At 48.6% G+C, this 20487-nt stretch overlaps 1 protein-coding gene across 1 annotated transcript; it reads left to right on the top strand.

Annotated features, from left to right (window-relative positions):
* The first annotated feature begins 18131 nt into the window (after positions 1 to 18131).
* LOC119375032 (uncharacterized) lies at positions 18132 to 20031 on the top strand. Its single transcript, XM_037645231.1, has 3 exons — positions 18132 to 18147; positions 18849 to 18922; positions 19498 to 20031. Exons 1-3 carry the CDS (start codon positions 18132 to 18134, stop codon positions 20029 to 20031), a joined length of 624 nt encoding a protein of 207 aa, XP_037501159.1.
* The last annotated feature ends 456 nt before the right edge of the window (positions 20032 to 20487 follow it).

The raw sequence follows: 20487 nt of genomic DNA, 5'->3' as shown, positions 1-20487 counted from the left end.
GTTGCCATGGCTGACCTGAGGCGGCCGGTGTCGGGAGACCGGAAGCGGGTGCCAGATGCTCGTTGTCCGTTTCGGAATCCATCTCTGGCGGCAGACCAGCAATTCGTCTACTTCGGCGAATCACGACGTACTGCGTCTCTTCAGTCGGTGCGTCGTCGTTCGTAGGGAGCGCCGTTATCGTACTCAGCACCTCCACCAAACTGTTATGATGAAAGATGTTTATTTGAAGATGGGCTGATGGGCAAAAGGGGCTGAATGGCTGCCGCCTGGCACCGATACACTCGCAAGACAAACGCTCTTCGTCCTCCTCTTCTTTTCGTCCTGCCTGTCGCGTTAGCGTAGCAATATTCTAATTCACTACAGCCGGTACGTACGTTGCGGAGGTGGCGGAGGTCCGGAGGTCACTCACGTCACTACAGCAGATCTGGTGTGACGTCACTACCGCCGCTGTCGCCCTCTCCCGCCATCCCTGGGTACCTGCCGCAGTTCACGTGTTGCAGCGCCGGGTGTTGAGGGGTTGTTGATGCTGTGCGCGATGTTGAAAATCAAGCAGTGCGGTTTTTTGTGCTTCGACGAGCTCATTGGACCAGGAAGACCTCGATTGTTTGTGGCACGTCAACCCGTACCGGATTTCTATGAGCAGAGATGCCACCGCAGGCTACGGCTTGTTGCCCGCCACGACCTACGTGGGCATGTTACCTCGTTTATTTCACTACAAATTGCGGGGACAAAAAACAAGTGAAAGAAGCCCAAAGTTCCTCGAGGCCCACAATATTTTACGAGTGGATGAGTGAAACGAAGCAGCTCCACCGAAAACGAGTCGTCGTGCAGAAGTAGGCAAGTTTTCAGGAGGTGCGGCCCGCGCCAGCAAAGTAGTTCATGCAGCGCGAAATCGAGGCTCCCCAAGTGTTTGAAACAGTGAACTTGTGCGAGTGCGAGGTAGAGTACTTCGCGTGGTACCTGCCGGTAATGCCTGTCACTTTTTCTGTCTGGTATGTTTTTGCCACTTTTTTTACCTTTTATTTTACTTGCGTTGTTGTGCGCTAATGTACAGTGGAGCCCCATAGAAATGATGGAGATTGTTTTAGGAAATTACACACGGTTAAAAAGAACGGAGAGTTTACCTGACCCCCCACTCGAACCGATCGGAATGTTAACCTAGGGGACTTATTTGCGCTGTACTTCAAACCGCCAGTGAATTAAGTTTGTTTGTTTCGCATCTGTTTTCCCAGTTTGTTTCAATGCAGCCCCCAAACCGCCGTTATGTCATCACGATTTTAACAGCCTCCCTAACCCGCTGACTGTGCCGACGAAGTTTGTAGGTAGAGTAATCACGGTAAGCTATCTCTGTTTACAGGCTTGGATAGCGCTTACCCGTAATGAAGTTACGTCTGAAGACATGAATATTATCGAGGTTCTTCAAGTGATTTCTGTTAATCCGCGCCAGCCAAACAAGCGTGGTGCTTTCTGGAAAATCGCAATGTCCGTACACAAAGTCAGGTAATAACTTAATTTCGTCAAAGAGAACACCCCGACGCTTTGCTCCCTGTTTGTGGGCTGCAAGATCGACTTGCTTCACCAGCAGGTGATAACTACACAAACTTGCATAGTGAGGCCGAACTGAGCGCGCGCAAGCACGAGGAAATAACACGGCAGCGGTCGGCGACAGTGTCAGTAGGTACCCAGGCATGTCGGTGGCGCATTCCAGAAGTGACGAAGGGGCGCTGCGTGACGCACGCGCACACTATGAATAGATCTACGTCAGAGTTGACGAGCTAGTGATGGGTTTCCATCGGGAGAATGGGCATTTAGGTACACTTTGGAAGTGAATTACAATATATTCTAAACGTTTGCTGTGTCCGACCCTTCGTCTGGAGTGTCTTTGCATACGGAGGAAACTCGAAATTTGATGGCACCACCCCTTTAAGCTTTTCGCTATGCCGTGCGGAGTCGACAAGAAACTATCATCATCAGCGACCGGCGCGCGCTCTCTTCGTGTTCTGTTTCGCTCCCCACGAACACGTGCACACGGCGCGCACTCTCCCGGCCGGTGGGCCGAGTTTTCTCCTTGAACGACTCAAGACGTACCCGTTACAGACGATTAGCCTGATTTGGGTTGCGTGATAGGACGTCATAGCTAGTTACGTGATTTGGGTCGCGTGATATGACGTCACAGCTAGTCACGTGACGTGTTCCCTCCAGAACTTAGGTAACATGACGTCATAGCTAGTCACGTGACATCTTGTGACACTTAGCTAACTTAGCGAAACTTAGCAACACTTACCAAAACCTACCAACAACGTATCCAAGCCGAGACTAGCTAGGAGAGCATCAGCTCCGCTGTCGCCCAGCCTTGCGCGACTTAGTGCAAGCTGCCCACATCTTCAAACGTCTGTTTATTTTGTGTTGGTAATTGTGTGCAATACCCTAAGCTCTCTAAGACTGCACTGAAAGTGCCCTCGCAAAACGTTGCGGCGCCCACGGAAGTAGACGCGACGACGAGTCCAGCCGCTATCGAAGGTTGTGATGTCGTCTGCACGGCGCGCGCTCCCACGGTAACGAAAAATAAATAATAACACCAGAAAGAGGGTGCTTGAGGAGATGGAAAAGCGGTGGAAGGAAGGTGAGTTGTTGCTTAGTCGTTGCGGCTCACTATCGAGAGATGGCGCCAGATTGTTTTTGTGCAACGGGAGCGCAAACTTAATTGAAATGCATGGGATCCTATGGCGGTTTGGGAGAGGGAGCAAATCGCCTTTCGCTTCGTAGTCATAAGGGGAACCGAACGGTGGCGCCACCATACCAGCGCACGAGGCGGATATAATGCAGTTACAGGCAGAACTCACAGACAGAACTATGTTTTGCTGCGCAACCATGTGGCTCGCTTACGCCTCGTATCTTCCACCCTGCTGCAATCAGCTTGTGCGATAGTTATAGCTTCGCCATTAACGAAATCAACATTTACTTCTTTTTCGCGCAAATATCAGCAAAGTAAACGTTACATTAAACGATGAGCGCCGTAAAATGCAATCTTTCTTAGAAACTTTAGCCAGAACAGAGCCGCGGTAAGCGCTGAAACATTCGACGGTTTTCATCAGCTTCGTGCCACGGTGACCCCGTATCATATAGCTTCCTTCAACATTTACCAGATGGAACTGTGGCGCTGCGATCGTTCAGGCACCATGGGAATGATGGGTCACGACCGGTCTGGAGGTGCGCGCCACCAGACCGGCCTTGGATGGGTAGTTCATGGATTTGCCTAGGCTTCGCTCTTGCGGCTTCGAACGCACTTGCGGCCTTGTTTATTGCTGTGTTTTGGCTTTTGTTTTGGATAACAGAACGACTCGTTGTGAACCTCGCGAGCTGATGTGAATCTGTCAGCCTAAGAGGGGTCAAGGTGGTGAAGTGGGACAGTTCAACTTTTGCTGAACTTCGTCTTGCGACAAAGCGGCTGCAGGCCACACGGAGGCGAAAAAAAAATGAAGCTTACGGAGGTGAAAGAACAAATCTTATCTATGTACTACCCATCATTCTCATGCTGGCTGAAGTGGACGTCATGTGTTACAGGTCTCATAGACGCTAGCGCCAGATTTCCCTCTGTTGTACTTATGGAACTCTATGCTCCGTACCATGTCCAATGGCATAAGCGTCGCTGTCTTGCACTCCTTGTAGGCATAGGTGGCCAAGGGATCGCTTTGAGCGCTTGCGTAGGTGTACATCATGGCGCCCATTTCGAGAAAGAGGCCCGCCACGACGTTCTTGTTGCCGTATATAGTCTCACTCGCCTCGTCCACCAGCTCCATGTTCTGGGCCTGCGAACGTTAATTGCATCAATTGTACACGCGAGGTTTCGTAAAACACGCAATAGAAGGAATTCCCAGGTCCGCAACATTCATATATATATATATATATATATATATATATATATATATATATATATATATATATATATATATATATATATATATATATATATATATATATATGTAAAGGGTCGGATTACCATCGCGAAGCTGCTGTAGCGGCCACGAGATGGCGCGCACCCCGGCTGAACCTAGCATCCATCCATCCATCCATCCATCCATCCATTCATCCGGAACCAGCCAGAACCACTCTCACACCAGTGATGAGGGGACCGGTAAAAGAGAAGGGAAATGCGTGCACGCGCAGAAGCATAGACTTCACAGCGTGACTCCAATCCAACACTGGTTTATTTTCTTTCTCCTTTACAGGCCCCATCACCACTGGTGTAGTGGTTCAGGCCGGTACCGACTACACCGTAGTGCGCGACATCTCATGGCCGCTGCGTTGTATTCGCGTTTCCGCTGCAGACGCCTTTCTCGCTCGTTTCTCCGGCGTGTGAGGTCCCTAGAGAGCCCATGCCCCGCTCATGGGACACACGGACGCAGTTCAGGCCGTAGTGTACGATACATAGACAGTTATTTGAACCTTTTACACAACGGCAAGCCCGCGAGCCGATTCTTTCAGTAACTATATATACAGTAACACCACAGATAACACGCTAGAATGCCTGAATGCATGCAAGCAACATAACACACAATGTACCGAGAATGCGGCTTCGCCGACGTTCGACCAACCTCGGGAGTCCGCGGGAACGAGCCGCGGATTCACCCCCACGGACCTCCCTCGAGAGGTAGTGTCCAGCAGTAGCGCCAAGTCCCAAAGAGGGAGAGCTCCGCTCCTCGTGACCGCACGTCACATAGGGAGCACAGCGCCAACTCTCGCTCGGCGGCGAGTAGGCTAACTACGATGCGCGGCCATATAGAGCGTTCGAGCGCCTCCACAGGGTTCGAGCGCCTCCACAGGCGTGAGCGACTGCAGACGGTGGGGTTTTCCCTCAGGCTCGTGGTCTTTGGGACGCAGTCTGCGCTTTGCCACGGTTCCACTTTCGCTGTCAGGATTGGCGTTGCCGCTGTCGACGCCTCATAGGTTTTACACTTCTACAGCAGAGCTGTTATGCCCGCCGTTTGTCCGGTTCGCAACGCAGACAAGAAACAATCATCATCATGCCGGCGCGCTATCTCTTCGTCATCTTCTTCGCTCCCCGAAGATGTGAGCCCGGCGCGCGCTCTCCCGCTGCGCCGATTTGTCTGCCGGCAATTTCGCAGTGAGCGCCTCCAGTAGTGTGCTAATGTGTTGCTTTCTCTCTTCTGATGGCCTAAAGATAATTAGGTTCATTCTATGAGCAACGTATGACACAAAAGAAAGTGATTGACATCTGAAGAAAGCTATAATTATCATACGTGCTTCCGATGGTCGAACAACTCAAACTGCAGTTGCTCTCCACCTCGTGACAGAACACTTGTGTCAGCCGGCTGGGAAAAGAAGTGCGTCAAAGTCCTTTGCTTCATTAAAGAACCGCTTTTACAATACTGTATTGTTGTGCGTCCGCAGACAGAATATTCAACGCAAGTCGAGAGTTTATCACGATATTTTGCGGCTGCGGTCATAACAGCAGAACAAAAAATACATGCGTGCTGTATTGAAGGCGCTCACTGCGAAATTGCCGGCATAGTTTTCGTTGCATATTATGACATTTGTTGGCACTTAACAGCCTTTAACTTTCACAGTGATGCATTCCTTCTCTCGTTCGTCCTCTGAGCGTAGTTTGGCGCGCAAGTGGAGCTCATCCGCAGTCGATGCGGATGAGCGCCCGCAGCATCGAGCGGCCGCTGCTGCGGGTTTGTCAAGCGGCTGATCTCAAGACAAAGCTTGCTGAAGCATGACACCTGGCTGCGCATTTGTTGCTGTGGAGCTGCTGATCTGGGATTATGTCACGTACAAGTATTTTTAACAACTTATATACGAATTTCAGCACATAACGAACGACGTGGCCGCTAGGCTGGCATGGTCACATTTGACGGGCTATAACTTGTTAGCAACCAAAATAATGCAACGTCTTTTTTTGTGCTCAATGGTAGATAACGTCCTTGACTTCAATCAGAGGGATTTTTTTTGTAAAAATTAAAAGTTGCCTTCTTGAGCAAACTATTTTCAAAGCTCGACGTTTTTGGTAAATGATTTACGTTTCAGCCCAATTATCGAGTGAAACGGAGCGCGATAAAACTACGCAAATTATTTTAAAAGAGCGCAGAAGTATCAAAGTTAATATGTACTGATTTTTATTATCCTCACTTTAACTTGCTTGCAGCAATAAATTCCTGAACTACAGGTGTTTTGTGCGATTTGCCAAGTTTGCGATTTCTTCCTTCAAAAGTGCTTCGACAAGCAAGAGAAATAATAGACTCATAAGATTGTATTTCACTTGTTCTTTAAGGGGAATAAATATTGTGACCAAGAAGGGCACCGTTTTTTCCCCAGGTGCGCTCAAAATTCAGAAATCGCGAAATTGGCGGAAAAGTGATTTTTTTGCGGCCAAAATTTGTATTTTTTTTCAGGCGAATAAAAGCTTTTCTCGCAAAACTAACTTCGAAACCATTGTTATAATAATATCTGGGGTTTAACGCCCGAAACCACGATATGATTATGAGAGACGCCGTAGTGGAGGGCTCCGGAAATTTCGACCACCTGGGGTTCTTTAACGTGCACCTAAAGCTAAGTACACGGGCCTCAAACATTTTCGCCTCCATCGATAATGCAGCCGCCGCGGACGGGATTCGATCCCGCGACCTTCGGGTCAGCAGTCGAGCGCCATAACCACTAGACCACCGTGGCGGGGCGAAACCACTGTTATGGGTGTAATGCCTAGACCTACAGTAAACTTTATCAAAATCGGGAATGCTGACCGGGACCTCGTGTTCGATCTTATCTGGACACACCCTGCTGGAATCTGTCACTATATTTTATGGTCTTCTCATTTCTACAAGGATCTAATCACACGTTCTGCCCAGTTGTCGGTCCCCTTAAGGAACACTAAGGTGAAACAATGAATCTGTTTAGATTGATAAATTTTACTCTGAAAACTCAAACGCCGTTAATTTCACCATCATAGGTTTAATAATAGAGGAGGAAATCATGGTCAAAGTATCGTTTTTAAATTTCACGCCGAAATGTCCGCGCGTGACGTCACGGATTTCCAAGTGCATTTTTCGTATTTAGGTCACATTGGCTCAACGAAGTCTACGTGGTCTATGGCCTCCCTCAGAGGACAACGTACTTCCTTTATGCTGATTGGAAACTGTGTAGGCCTGGAAGACGCCGTCAAAATATGTGACGTCAGGACGCTTGGTGCGGGAATTTCAAGGTGGCGTCGCCACCCGCATTTCCGCGTTTCCTCGCTTACCTATCGTCTTCTCGCAGCAAGCGTGGTAATGTTGGAATTGTGAAAGAGTAATTTACTAGTATGAGAAAAAACGTTTTTCTCTTTAGTGTCCATTAAAAGGCAAACGCTTCCCCGGTCTCTGTCTGCATATGTTTACTGTGCCATTGACGGGAGAGATGGCAACGCATGAATGTGTGCGCACCAGGGACGGGAAGGCCTTGTCTCCGTTGATGACGCCCGGCGGCACGGACTTGCAATCTGTCATCTCACCCAGCCAGCTGCTAAACGAAGAGATGACGATGACGGTGTCGATCCCGCTGTTCGCGTCCGCAGCTTGCTTGACGGCGTTCTTCAACGTGTTCCATTTATCATCGGTGCCGTAGTCAATCGCGCTGATGGCAACCACAGTTCTCCTCCTCGGGTCATTCTGTTGGTGCTCTTTGAGGGCCTGAATGAAAGCGCGTACGTTCGTTGCGTCACCTAGTCTCTGAATGCGTTTGCATTAGGTCTGTCAAAGCGTGACCTCCGCGATAAGCTCCGGCACCACGACGCTTATCGCTCCACCCTTAAAAAAAGTCTCAGTTTCACCGCAAGGGCGAAGCAATGAATGCGATAGCAACAAATTGTAGTGTTACACGAAGTGAGGCTGGCAGCTAACTGTCTTGTATCCGATCTTGCGTAACTACACAACGCTGGTGTAAGAGAATACGGCCGCACCAGGGAGATGCGAAGCACGTAGAAGGGTATCCGAGCCGCCCGCTGTGATGGCTTTCGAGATAGCGCGCGCGCCAGCGATCGCGACCGCGCCCTTAGATCCAAAGTAGTGGCCGCTCGCCGCGTTCGTCGCCCCCGCTCGTGCGCTTTTACCCGTGGTAGAACAGCAATGCGCGGGGGGACCTTATCAATTTGGACTTCATACCGGAAGGACATGGCGGCGACGGCTACGGCAAAAACCCGCCGAGACTGTCCATATAATTGCTATCGCAATAAAATGTTAGTAAACAGTTGGTAAACCCATGTATTAACTACTTAAAGGGGTCATGAACCACTTTTCCAAGTAATGATCTAATGACCTCAGTATCGGAGCTTACTGCCTCCCGAATCGATTGCCGCAAAAATTTCTCGAATCCGTCAAGAATCAGCGGAGTTACGGGGGTTTGGCGCACGCTCCCAGCGCTTTCTCTCTTTTCTCGTGCCGACGAGCGCACTGGAAGCTACACAGGGAGGGATGGCACGGGGGAAAGAAGTTACGTCAGCGCGCGTCATGAAACGTGATCGCTCTCCCGCTGTGATTCGCTTGCCCGAGTGCGGCTACCGTGTACTGAGGAGTGCAGCGCCGGCAAGTGGCGGCACCCCGCGGCAAGAAGCGCATCTGATCCGAACGCCGCTCCCGATTTACGTCGGCTATCGGCCATAAACATGCTATGTCGCTTGCGACGTAAACTGGCAGATCCGCGACGTGAGCGTGCAGACGCCCCGCCCACCGACGAGAGTGAGAACCGGCCTCTGTTTGAAAAGAGGGCGCCTGAGGAAACGGCAACTTCGCGCTCCGCTTGTGGCCTTTACGCGGCGCGCACGACTGTAATATTTGGGCAGAGCAGTTCATAGCCGTGTCAGCTTTCCGCAGGATGTGTTTTCAACAAGCCCAAGGGGTGCTTCATGACCCCTTTAAGAGCGTATTTTACTAATTTCGCGGCATCCTTTCAGTAGCCAGCAACTATTAACGCTAGCAAATCTTGCCGCTACTAACCAGGGTGTCTACTTGGTGTGTAGAAACCAGGGAGGCTACTTAGTGTTTTTAACTAGGCAACTATTAAACCACGTATGTTGCCAGATGCTTAGTAGATGCCGCAGTATATTATGCCGCAATCGTGACAGCCTTATCCAAAATTTCGACAAACTTTTATTTTCGTAATTGATTGTGTTGGAATAACAGTTTCGCGCTACGTGATGGCAAATATACATGAAAATGGAAAGGCACAATGTAATTGGTAGGAAACATTAATTATTCTTGTAAATTATATGCCTGCCAACCGTTACATGGGGTGCTATCCCAAAATAAGAGCATAACGTTAAGAAGCCGTCAAGCCGCTCTTAGTGCTTTTTGTGACAAATAAACGGTCAGTATTTAGCATAGGTCGGCAAACTCACTCATGAGTCGACTCACTCAGACTCATATCGAGACGTGAGTCTGAGTGTGATTTAGTGCTGATGAGTAAAGTTTTTGTGAGTCTGAGTCCGAGTGAGTTCGGATGAGAAAAATTGTGGTGAGTCTGAGTCTGAGTGAGTCCGGTTGAGGAAAATTTTGGTGAGTCCGGGTGAGCCCTTAGGGCAAAATATATTGCATGAGTGAGTTTGAGCGAGCTCCACATTTTTTGCCGACCTTTGGTCCTATATAGTCAACTTCAGCATAAGGGTAAGGCGGGGCAAAATATGACGCGGGGCAAAACGCGACATTTTGACTTTGGCGCCCTCTACAGCTAACGCAAAAGTACATTTTCTTTGTTTCTCTGTTTCAGCGATAGCTGCCAGTAGTTTTCCACGTTTTTTTGTGTAAAAGTTGATGATTGCTCACAGCGTTCGCGCGGGAAAAATTGCGCGGCTGATGTCAGTGTGTTCGTGACCCGTCAAAAAGGGGCATAATTCTGCTCGTCAAAACTTTCGGATCCGTGCATGAAGCTACTCCGGCATCCGTACAACAAGGTAAGTATTTATGTTGTTACTTTATACTACTAGCTACATTCCACCAAAAGTTCAGTTCATTTGGTGTCGTGGGCCAAAGGGCAAATTGTTTTGAATTCGGGAATGTGAGAGGGGCAAAACGCGACAAAAAGGCATTGAATTGCCTTAGAGAGTGTTCTATTGAGTGAACCATTTATTTACGCTCAATATATATAATATTTTTTGTTTAGGATGGTACGGACGTACAAGAGAATATCATCTAGTGTTTCCTGGGAGGAAAACGACATGAAAAATGCACTGAATTCTTTTCAGGAGTTTCGGAGCAACACAACGTCGGGTTCTGTTTGGATTCAATGCGTGGAGTGGAAAGACTGGCCTCATGAAGACTACATGGGGGCTCACGGAGTAAATTTGAAGTGCTTCTACTGCAAGAACTGAAAGGATAAAATTTTTTCACACTGTCTCGTTTTGCCTTCACGCAGCGTCTCGTTTTGCCCCGCAGGCGGGGACAAAATGAGACATCTGGTGCATTTTTTGTTTCTTTTTAAAATAATGTTTTGAGCAGAGTCAACAAGGCCATATTTATCTAGCACATACCTTGTACCCAGAAGAAAGTTCCTGTATTGAGATTTTATGGTAACGAGTGAAATAAAATAAAATATTCGCTATTTTCACATTTTTGTCGCATTTTGCCCCACCCTACCCTACTATCGCTCACGTTTATACTCATGTATACTCCCACCTACTACAACGTGCTACCGGTCATACGTCAGCTCTATATTTATTGATCAGAGGCGTGATTTGCGGAGATAAAGGGGGAGGAGGTACCTTAACCTCCTCCCCCCCAAAAAAAACTTTTTCACGGGGTGCTATTGATAAAAAATATCTCGTGTGAGTCATCTCTTTTAATAAAAAGGTCCTTATTGAATTGCAAACTCTGATAACTCATGTTTGAAGATACGAGATCAAAAGGTGCTAAGCAGAGCACCGGTTATGCGAGATATTGGTGTTAAAGAGCATTGACACTAAGGCAGAAAAAGCTATTTATAGGCTAACGGACTCATGAGTCGACTCACTCAGACTCAAATCGAGCCGCGAGTCTGAGTCTGAGTGAGTCCGAGTGAATTATACTTTGGTGGGTCTGAGTCCGAGTGAGTCCGGTTGAGAAAAAGTTATAGTGAGTCTGAGTCCGAGTGAGTCCGGATGAAGAAAACTTTGGTGAGTCTGAGCCCGAGTGAGTCCTAGCTAAGGGCAAGATATGTTTGGTGAGTGAGTCTGAGTGAGCTCCACGTTGTTTTCCCGACCTTGGTATTTAGTTAGTGAATATGCCGACCTTTTTTTCCTTGAGAGTATGAGGCCATAGCGAAAGCGAAGGAAAACGAAAGACAACTCACTGATTTCGTTGAGCTGTAATGACGCCGGTGTTAAAACGGCGCCAACGTTAGCATTTATTTAGACATCTCAAGGTCGACAACTGGGCTAGTTGGTACGGTTCCGTTTAAGAACGAGGGAGCGCCGACAAGACACAAAGTTGTGTGGTTTACGAAGAGGGTTGAACTTTTAATTGAGGGCGACGGCAGCGAGTCATGGAAAGGGAAATGATAGGTGTAACCTTAAGGTAGATAAAGTTATCAGAGTGGGCCATGGAACAAACGGTTGTTAAGGGCATCTTAGTCGAAATCAAGGAGATGAAGTGGGCAGGGCACGTAGTGCGAAAGCAAGATAACCGCTGGTTATTAAGAGTAACACACTAGATTCCTAGAGAAGGCAAGCGCATGAGGAGGAGGGAGAAAGATAAGTGAGCAGATGAGATTGAGAAATTCGCGGGAAGAACGTGGCCGAAGCAAGTACAGGAGCAGGTTGATCGGCATAGCATGGGATAGACCTTTGCACTGCAATGGGCGCGGTCAGGCTGATGATGATAATGAACTTTTGTTACTTTTGTTCGCGCTCCTTTACTTTAAAAGACACCTTTGGTCAATACTAGCACACGGGTGCACCTAAATCAAAGCACACGGGCCTCAGGCATTTTGGCCTCCATCGAAAATGCGACCGCCGCGGCTGGGATTCCATCCCACTGCCTTCGGGTCAGCGGTCGAGCACCATAACCATTAGTCCACCGTGGCGCGCCGTGTTGTCCTGACTTCTCTCTTGCGTCCGTGTATGCAAGCCCACCGTCTTTTAACGTATGTGCCTGAACGGTGGGGTTGCAAACATGGACACAAGAGGGAAGTCAGGACAACACAAACGCCTTCGTGTTGTCCTGACTACTCTATTGTGTCCGTGTATGCACGCCCACCGTCATTTAACGTAAGCACCTGGACGGTGTGGTTGCAAACGCGGACACAAGAGGGAAGTCAGGACAACACAAACGCCGTCGTGTTGTCCTGACTACTCTATTGTGTCCGTGTTCGCACGCCCACCGTCTTTTATTGCGATAGAAATTATATGGACACTATCGACTGACTCTTGCCGTCGCCGTCATGCCCCGTATATATATATATATATACACATATATATATATATATATATATTCGATTCAATTCCATTCAGTGTTTATTTATCTTTCAAAGAAAGAATGGAGCAGCCACAAAAAAGCTACTACAATGAGTAGCTTGACGGGGTGACAGCCCCCTTAGAATGACAGCAACAGACAGTGCATAGGACAAAAAAAAATAATCAAAAAGGAAAAGATTGAACAAAAAGGTACACAAGAAATAATGATACACGCTAGTGGAAGATTATTGAACATTGGTATAACAGAAAACCTTCGTGTAAAAACAGTTTTAGCTAGATGAAACAGATTACGTAAAAAAATGACAACGCTGAACTATACATATAATCATCGCGAACATTGAAATGATTTGTACAAATAGAGAGTCTAATAATATGAATTGTGTTGTAGGCTGTTTATATGAACATATCACGAAGCTCTTTTAATGTTAAGTTTGCAATTTGAACGCCATTTTTTTGTTGCAATCGGTTTAACAGTGATGGTAGCTGGTAACGGAGCATTTGCTTCCCATAGTTGGTACGACTTCGTGTTACTTCCCACCGCTCCGGATTACGTGTGTCCTATACAACTGCGTTGGTCTTAAGACTGGTTATGTTTTGTAAAGCGTTGTCCCGTTCTTTGTGTGCATATAGTTTGTAATAACGGAATAACCTGCAGTCGTAAAGTGCTGGAAGTCTTACGACGCGTAATTTGGAAAACAATTCAGCTGTGTGACAAATAGGGCACCTTAAAGTTAGTCTGATAATTTTATTTTGCAGTAGAAATCATTTTATAATAGTAGTATTTGTGGTTGTGCCCCACACAAGAGCCTCATAGTTACGGCAGCAGCGCCATAAAAGCCACAAAGAAAAATAATTCAGAAAATTTTTTTCTGAAGCGCGGAACCGAACGGGCGACCTCTCACTCCGCAGTGCGCCACGCAGCGCGACGGCTAAGCCATGAGGCGTACGTCTTTCAGCATGCTAACGGCGAGCTATTTATATACACTATTTACTTCAGCGTGCTTTCTTGGTCACCAGTGAGATGGCACGAAGGGCGTGAGGAGCGCGCTTTAAACGTCGTCGCCCCACTGGTTGCGATGCGCGCGCGCCTCCTGCCTTGCCAGGTGCACTTTTTCCCATAGGGCGTGGTCTCCTGCGCGCGCTCTTATCTCGTGAGGGGGTGGTTTGTATGTCTTGTGCTTTCACCGCGATGCCCGCGCTGAAGTTACAGAGCGTACGAAGGTCACTACGCTCGCTGCAGCGGCCGCGTTTGCGAAAGGAACTGTGATGTTCAAACAGAAAGAAGTAACAACTCTGACAGCTGTTAGTTCGCGCTCGTCCTATAACTGTGCGTTCGTTTCGTGCGTCTTTCTTTATGTTTGAGCAGCGCGCTTTTAAGTGTCGAACTGTGACACTTGATAGTTCGCGCTCGTCCTGTGTGTGTTCTTTTGATGCGTCCTTTGCGCTTGAGCGACGCGCTCGAAATTTCGAGCTGCTTTCCGTTCTTCGCGTTGAATTCCAATTTGTTGCTATCGCATTCATTGGTGCGCCGTTGCAGCGAAACTGTGACTTTTTAAAGTGAGTTCCTGAACTGTGTGCGCGCATCCAAGTCATGCGTGCTGTATGATACGTACCTTGGCCATCCCCACAGCACGCGTGACGAGGCCACGGAGTTTGTCGGGTTCGTTGATGACGTTCAGGGTACCGTAGTGCAAAATTCTGTCTTGTTCAAGATTCTTGAGCTCACTTTGGGCCTGACGCACTCCCGTTCTGTTCACCGCTCTGCAATAGCGAGACGGAAACCAACATCGCTGCCGCTGTGCTTTTCGAGTACTTTTCACGTGTTTCACATTCACTTGACACTCAGTGCCCGCACGCCAAGCTTGATCCGTGTTACTAAAGGGGGTTGAGACATGAAGTTCTTCGCTTGTGCGTTCTTTGTTTCAAACGTTTCCTATTGCTCCAGGAAGCATGATACACGCTCGAATATTCATATACATTCTCGGTAAATAATTTAACACCACATCATTTATGCGAACAACTTTCGGTTTCGATTTGGATCATGCTAATTAAGGATCATGCTAATTAAGACCAACGTAATTAATACTTTTCTGACTAAACAATTTCTTGTTAATACTGTGCTAATTAATGTCATGATAATTAAGACGTTGTTAATTTATACGATGTTATTTAAGACCTTACTAATTAAGACCAAGTTAAGACCATGCAAAGTGATACCGAGCAGACGCCGTCTTCACTCCTAAGCAGAGCAAGCAGATTGAGTTGACGTTGAGCGCTGTAAAAAGCTGGAAGAATCTAGGTGATTACAAGCTCCGCTGATGGCTCCAGCCTTGTACCACTACTGCAAGCCGACCACGTTTTTGTCTTCAGTCGATTGTATTTACCCAGTCAGACAGCTTTCCGAACCCAACGTGATTTTGCACGGCCTCCGGGATAAGAGTCAATTGAAAGCTTTCCACACATCGCGGGTTTTGCAGTGCCTCCGTGAACCGGGTCCACGTTTGACAAAGCGACAATATGACGTGATGACGTCGTCACGACGTCACACATTTTGGCGACCTGTGGCGTCATATGGCGACGTCATCACAGGATCATGGTTTCCCCGTTTGATTGGGCATCTAAGGCTTTCATGATAATAATTTGAGTTGCTGCATATGCTACCGTTAGGTAGCAGAGTTGCGCGTCTGTAAACCGAATGTCGCTAGCAACCTTGCGTTGCGGAGAAAGCGACGCTCAGGCCAAATTTTTGTATTTCTCGACGCCGCCGCTGCAGCGAACTGGATTGGCACTACATAGTCAGCGACAGTCAAATTAATCCTTCACCGGTCTTCGAGACGCCAAACATGTCGATCGGCGACACGGTAGGCATGTCGCCTGCAAAAGCGGAGTGCGGCTTCGCCACAGGGTTGTCGTTGCTAGCCAGATCTACGGGCAACTCTGCTAGCGAAAGGTAGCATGTACATTAACTCTATAGTCGGATACAACTTAAGAAGACCGGAGCCCCAAGCGACCGAAGCGCGGCAGCCGATCGCCTGTTCGCCGCTACACCCGCTCATGCACTCGGTAATGCTCTCCGAAGGCGGGGTCACCAGCTGTCCGGCGCAAGACGTCAGTCTGGAGTGCGCTCCCATTGGTGCAGGCTTCTGTGCATCCACTTCTGAGGAGGAAATGGCGCGGACTTCTAAAGATCTATCCGACTATAATATAATAATAATCAATGAGCACTCACTTTATGTCGAAGGATAGGCCCCCCTCGGTCTTGCTGTATTCCTTGACTTTGTCCTTGAACACGGTGAAGCTGGCGAGGATGCCCCTTGCCATGACGTGGAATGCGCTTTCTTTTTCCCTGATGTACACGTGCGTGTAGTAGAGGTAGTGGCAGAGGCCGTCGGGCGGGTACATCTTGTCTTCGACCGCCGTCTCTCCCACAGTGCAGATCAGCTCCCTGCGCGCTGCACGTATCGCGTACTCTTACATACGGCTTCGTCGCCATTTTGACCAGGTGCTTCTCTTAAGGCCAGTTCACACCTGCGACTATAGAAGCGGTCGCGCGACCAAGTTAGTCGCAAAGGCACTACTTTGGCTCAGTCGCTCGTTGATGATTCAGACGTTTGCGACTGCCGTCGCAATCGTCTGAACCAATCAGATGCGCAGGAACAGGACGTCAGCTTATTAGCGGGGCAATGGCAATGCGAGCAGACGTGAGTTCTGAGTGGCGATCAGTGTTGCGGAGTTGCCACTGCGGAATTCGAATGACTCCGGAATCATTACACATTTTCGCGACCCCGGAATTGAGTGGGAAGGCAATGGGGGCAATGCTTAGAGGAATGAAATGGGAATGGAATTAAGCGACTTTTGCTCGGAATAGAATGGCAATGGAATTACCTCTTTTTCCGAAAAATAGAGCACGTTTTCGTCTACGTGCTGCTTTTCAAACTTCAAACATTAGTAAGTCAGAGCCTCGAATTTAAAAATAAAGCAGTTTTTTTTTTAAATGGCTTGGCTGATTACGAGCACGGTACATTTATAAGCAACGCGTCTGCTACCAACCGAGGCATAAGTTAGTGTACAAACAAATGCATTATCCCAGCAGATACTGAAGGGAGAAACAAATTATCCCTACGCGTTGGTTCTCATTCATACCTCCACACGAATGTGGCGAATACTCTATGTACAGCCTGATCTTTATCTCACGAGCAGTTTAGTACCTGGCACACGTAAATAACCTTCGCGACAAGGAAGATATTGCATACCTGCGCACAGGCGAACACAGAATGTTCTCCTCACCCCATCTATGCTTGCGAGGCGCGCTTGACAAGCGTGAGTGCTGACGAGCAGTGCGGCCCAGTGTTCCGTATTCGATGCAAATGCACAAGGTGCCCGAGCGGTGCACTGTTCCAACTAATGCAAGCAGATTTAGAGGTGTTTGTTCCCCAATAACCAAATCTTAGTTTTCTCCATATTCACGACCGCTCTAGACGCATGCCAAACTGCTTAGTCTTCTTGAATACTACTTTTGTCAGCATAAAAATACGCTATGTCGTCATTTTAGCATTAACACTTTCAAGCTTAAACACCACGCCGTAGGGCCGTGGCTGTCTGTAAGGCTGCGAAGGACAAGCAGGAGTTGATGTCGCAGCGTCAGCGTCAATAGACATGTCAAGCTGCACTGGCGGAAGACCCGCAAGGCGACGACTGCGACGAAGACTTGGTGGAACAGCTTCCGTGGTTGGACGTACCCAGCACCTCCACCACGATGTTACGCGTCAGGAGGCGTTTATTGAGAACGCTCAGCGGCAGAGCACTGGATGGGGTGAGGCTACGGAAGTAGCAACAAAGTCCTCGTCGTCGTCTTCTCCTACCACTCCTCTTTCTCGCTCCAGAGGCGCCGTTACACTATTAAAACATCACCATTCGTTGAAACATGCTGACCATGCAAATACTATAGGTAGCGGGAGAACTGCCCCTTGCACGAGATATTTCACCAAGCTATTTCTCGACCTTGGTAACGTGTTTTGCGTGCTTTTGCAGCTCATAATGCATCTGATGACATCACTTTTATGGGGCGTTCATTCCTAAGTCGATAAATCTGTCAAGATGCCTTTCCTGTTTACGTTCAGGAAAACAGGAATGGAATTGAACTGCCCGGCCATTCCCGGAGTGGGAATGGGCTCAGTTTTTTTTTATTCCTTGGAGTTGAAAGGAATAGAATTGCGGCAAGTTCTAATTCCCCGGAATGGAATTGGAATGGAATGGAGGCGCCCATTCCGCAACACTGGTGGCGATGGGTGTTAGTCGCTCGCAGGTGTGAACATCGGTCGCCTTGATTCGCTTTTTGGTCGCCAGTCGCAAATGTTCGTGCGACCGGTGCTAGTCGAAGGTGTGAACATGCCTTTAGATGATACAGAACACAGCTGCCAGCGACCGCTAGAACAATCGCATTGTCCTGTAGAACTCGATCATTTCAGACGGCGGACGTTTGGCGACCAATCCAAATACATAATATCGGCGATTTAACGAAAAACGCTAATTAGCTGTAAAAGACAGTGTATTCCTTGCCCTCTTGTACCCGCATTGTAATGGCAAAACTAGCCATATGAGAATAACTATTCCTTTCCTTTCGATTGAGGTATAAAGCTGATTTTAAGTTTGAGCACGACGTGGTGTAAATTGCTTCTCAATGTGGGCCAATATGAGGATTGTCTCAAGTTTGTGATTTTGTCTTGTAAGACTCGCAAACTTCGGCTGTCGGAAAATATTTTTAACATAAAATATTCCTTCTGTAGAGTAAGTATTGATTAGTCAGATATCCTTACACATTGTGATATCGCAGGGGGAAAAGTGCTACCATATAACATTTTGGCAAAATGTCCGGTAGCGTATATGACAGAAAAAATTCAGTAATATTATTTACATTGGAGTAATATTTACATTATTTATTTTCCGACAAATGTCCCCCAGGCGAGATTGTGCGAAATTCGGAAGGCTGCTACGTGTCCAAACATATTTTTCTATCCGAAACATTCTAGAAGTACACCGTTTTCAATGCAAATAAATCGGCACGATTATTTTTCGGATACATTACAGATGGTCGCCAATATCGCTGGGACGTTTCGCGTGGAATCACCCACAAAGGACCGTGTATGTATTTTGTTTCTCCACTTTTTGCCCTGTCCAAGAAGGCGTAGCGAAGACTAACGCTATAATGCGTGGCATCCTTCTCAGCGCTATCTAGTGGGTATCTCTCTATTGTGCATTGCTCGTGGACCCCGCTCGCACTCCGGTTCCATGAATCGACCCTTACGCTAGCGTCTAATAAACGTCTTTACCAGTTTTGGAGGTGCGGGGCGCCACTCGCTCGTTTGGCAGAGTGCCTTGTAGGTCATCGTGTACCATGTCCGCACCGCAGAATCTCAACCTCACCTCACGTTCCACCAGTACCTCCTGGACAACCTCGTCCGGGACCTCATGTTCCACCAGTACGTATACTAGTCGACGTCGTCCAGGTCCTCACGTTCCACTGTATCCAGGTCCTCGCATTCCACCGTCGACCAGTACCTCTTGGTCGACATCGGCGGTTTCGTTCTATTAAAACACGACGTCTAGGGAGCATTCGCGTGGCGTATACTCCACCTGAACCTATAATATTCACAGCTGACGTCGTGCTTCCGAAGGTGGAGGCGCAGTTCACTCATCGGCATGTAGACAACAGAGTATTGTGGTGCCCTCGTTCGGGCGGCGAGCAAACCGGAGAGCGCGCGACCGCAGGAGAAGAAAATACAGACGGCACTTGGCTGTGGCCCATGAAGCCACGGCTCGCGTTCCCTGCTGGCGTCGATGCTGGTTCAGCCGCCTCTTCGCTCCTGTGGCACACACCTACAAGTGGTGACCCTAGGACGAAAACAATGGCTGATCCGAACGCACCCTTCACTGAACAAGCCTCACGCCTGCAGCACGTCTCGACGGTGCAACTGCATCTCCCATCCTTCTGGCCCCAGAACTATCAAGCTTGGTTTCACCAGATCGAGAAACAATTGTTCCTGTACCGCATTGCCTAGGAAACGACGCGCTACTACCATATCGCCACAGTTCTTCCTCCTGATGTGGCCAGCGAGATCTCGCACGTCTTCTCCAACCCCTCGGGCACTACGCCATATCAGTACCTTAAGACCAAGGTGCTGGAGCGATTCATGCCGTCAGAACGCGCCCGCCTCCAGCAGCCCCTTGCAGAGGGGGACGTTGGTGACGGGCGCCCCTCCAAAGTGCTGCGCCGAATGCGGCAGCTTCTCGGGCAGCGCGACGTCTCTATCAACTCAGCGTTGCTTCGCGAGCTCTTCTTCCAAAGTCTGTCCCAGCCATTCCGCCTCGTCCTCGTGGCGGCCGGCGACGTCAACCTCGATCGACTGGCGGAGCTTGCCGATCAGGCTCATGAAGCGACCTTCTCATCCGTTACGGCTGTCTTACCACCTGAAGACATAGCAATTTCGCGTCCTGAGGCCCGTATCGACGAGCTCGCCGCCTCAGTCGCCGCAATCCAGAGTCCTCTTCAGGATACCCTTGTCTTTTCACTCTCGGAAACTACTTCCTGCTGAGACCTGCTACAGCGTCTTCGGCCGCGAACTAGCACTAGCCATCTACACTGCGATACAGCACTTTCGGTATTACCTGGAAGGATGCTCGTTTTACGTGCTCACCGATCACAAGCCACTGGCGTATGTTTTCCGTACAAACTCGTCCAAGTACGTGCCTCGTGAATTTCGCCACCTTGCTTATATCTCGGAATTCTCAACCGACATCCGGCACATGAAAGGCACAAAGAACACCGCCGCGGATGCCCCTTTTCGTATAGCCGCGGTTGACTCTCCATCTCCAACTATCGACTGGGCTTCATTCTCATCCGCACAGCAGAATGATAGACAACTCACAGCTTTTCAGGAGAAACCCCCTTCTCTCTGACTACGCCTTGCGCCCCATCCATTATCATCGGAGCCCTTGTGGTGTGATGTCTTGGCTGACCTTCCCCGCCCTTTTATTCTGGCCTCATTACG

This window comes from Rhipicephalus sanguineus, chromosome 11 (assembly GCF_013339695.2).
Source record: "Rhipicephalus sanguineus isolate Rsan-2018 chromosome 11, BIME_Rsan_1.4, whole genome shotgun sequence".
Taxonomy (NCBI): Eukaryota; Metazoa; Arthropoda; class Arachnida; order Ixodida; family Ixodidae; genus Rhipicephalus; species Rhipicephalus sanguineus.
The sequence above is the reverse complement of the archived record's forward strand: the minus strand, read 5'-3'. Positions and strand labels throughout refer to the sequence as shown.

What these genes read in the sequence shown, in the direction of transcription:
- LOC119375032 (XM_037645231.1), top strand. An exon ending in ACCTCATGTTCCACCAGTAC is followed by an intron (nt 18,923 to 19,497) that starts GTATACTAGTCG and finishes CGCATTGCCTAG; the next exon opens with GAAACGACGCGCTACTACCA.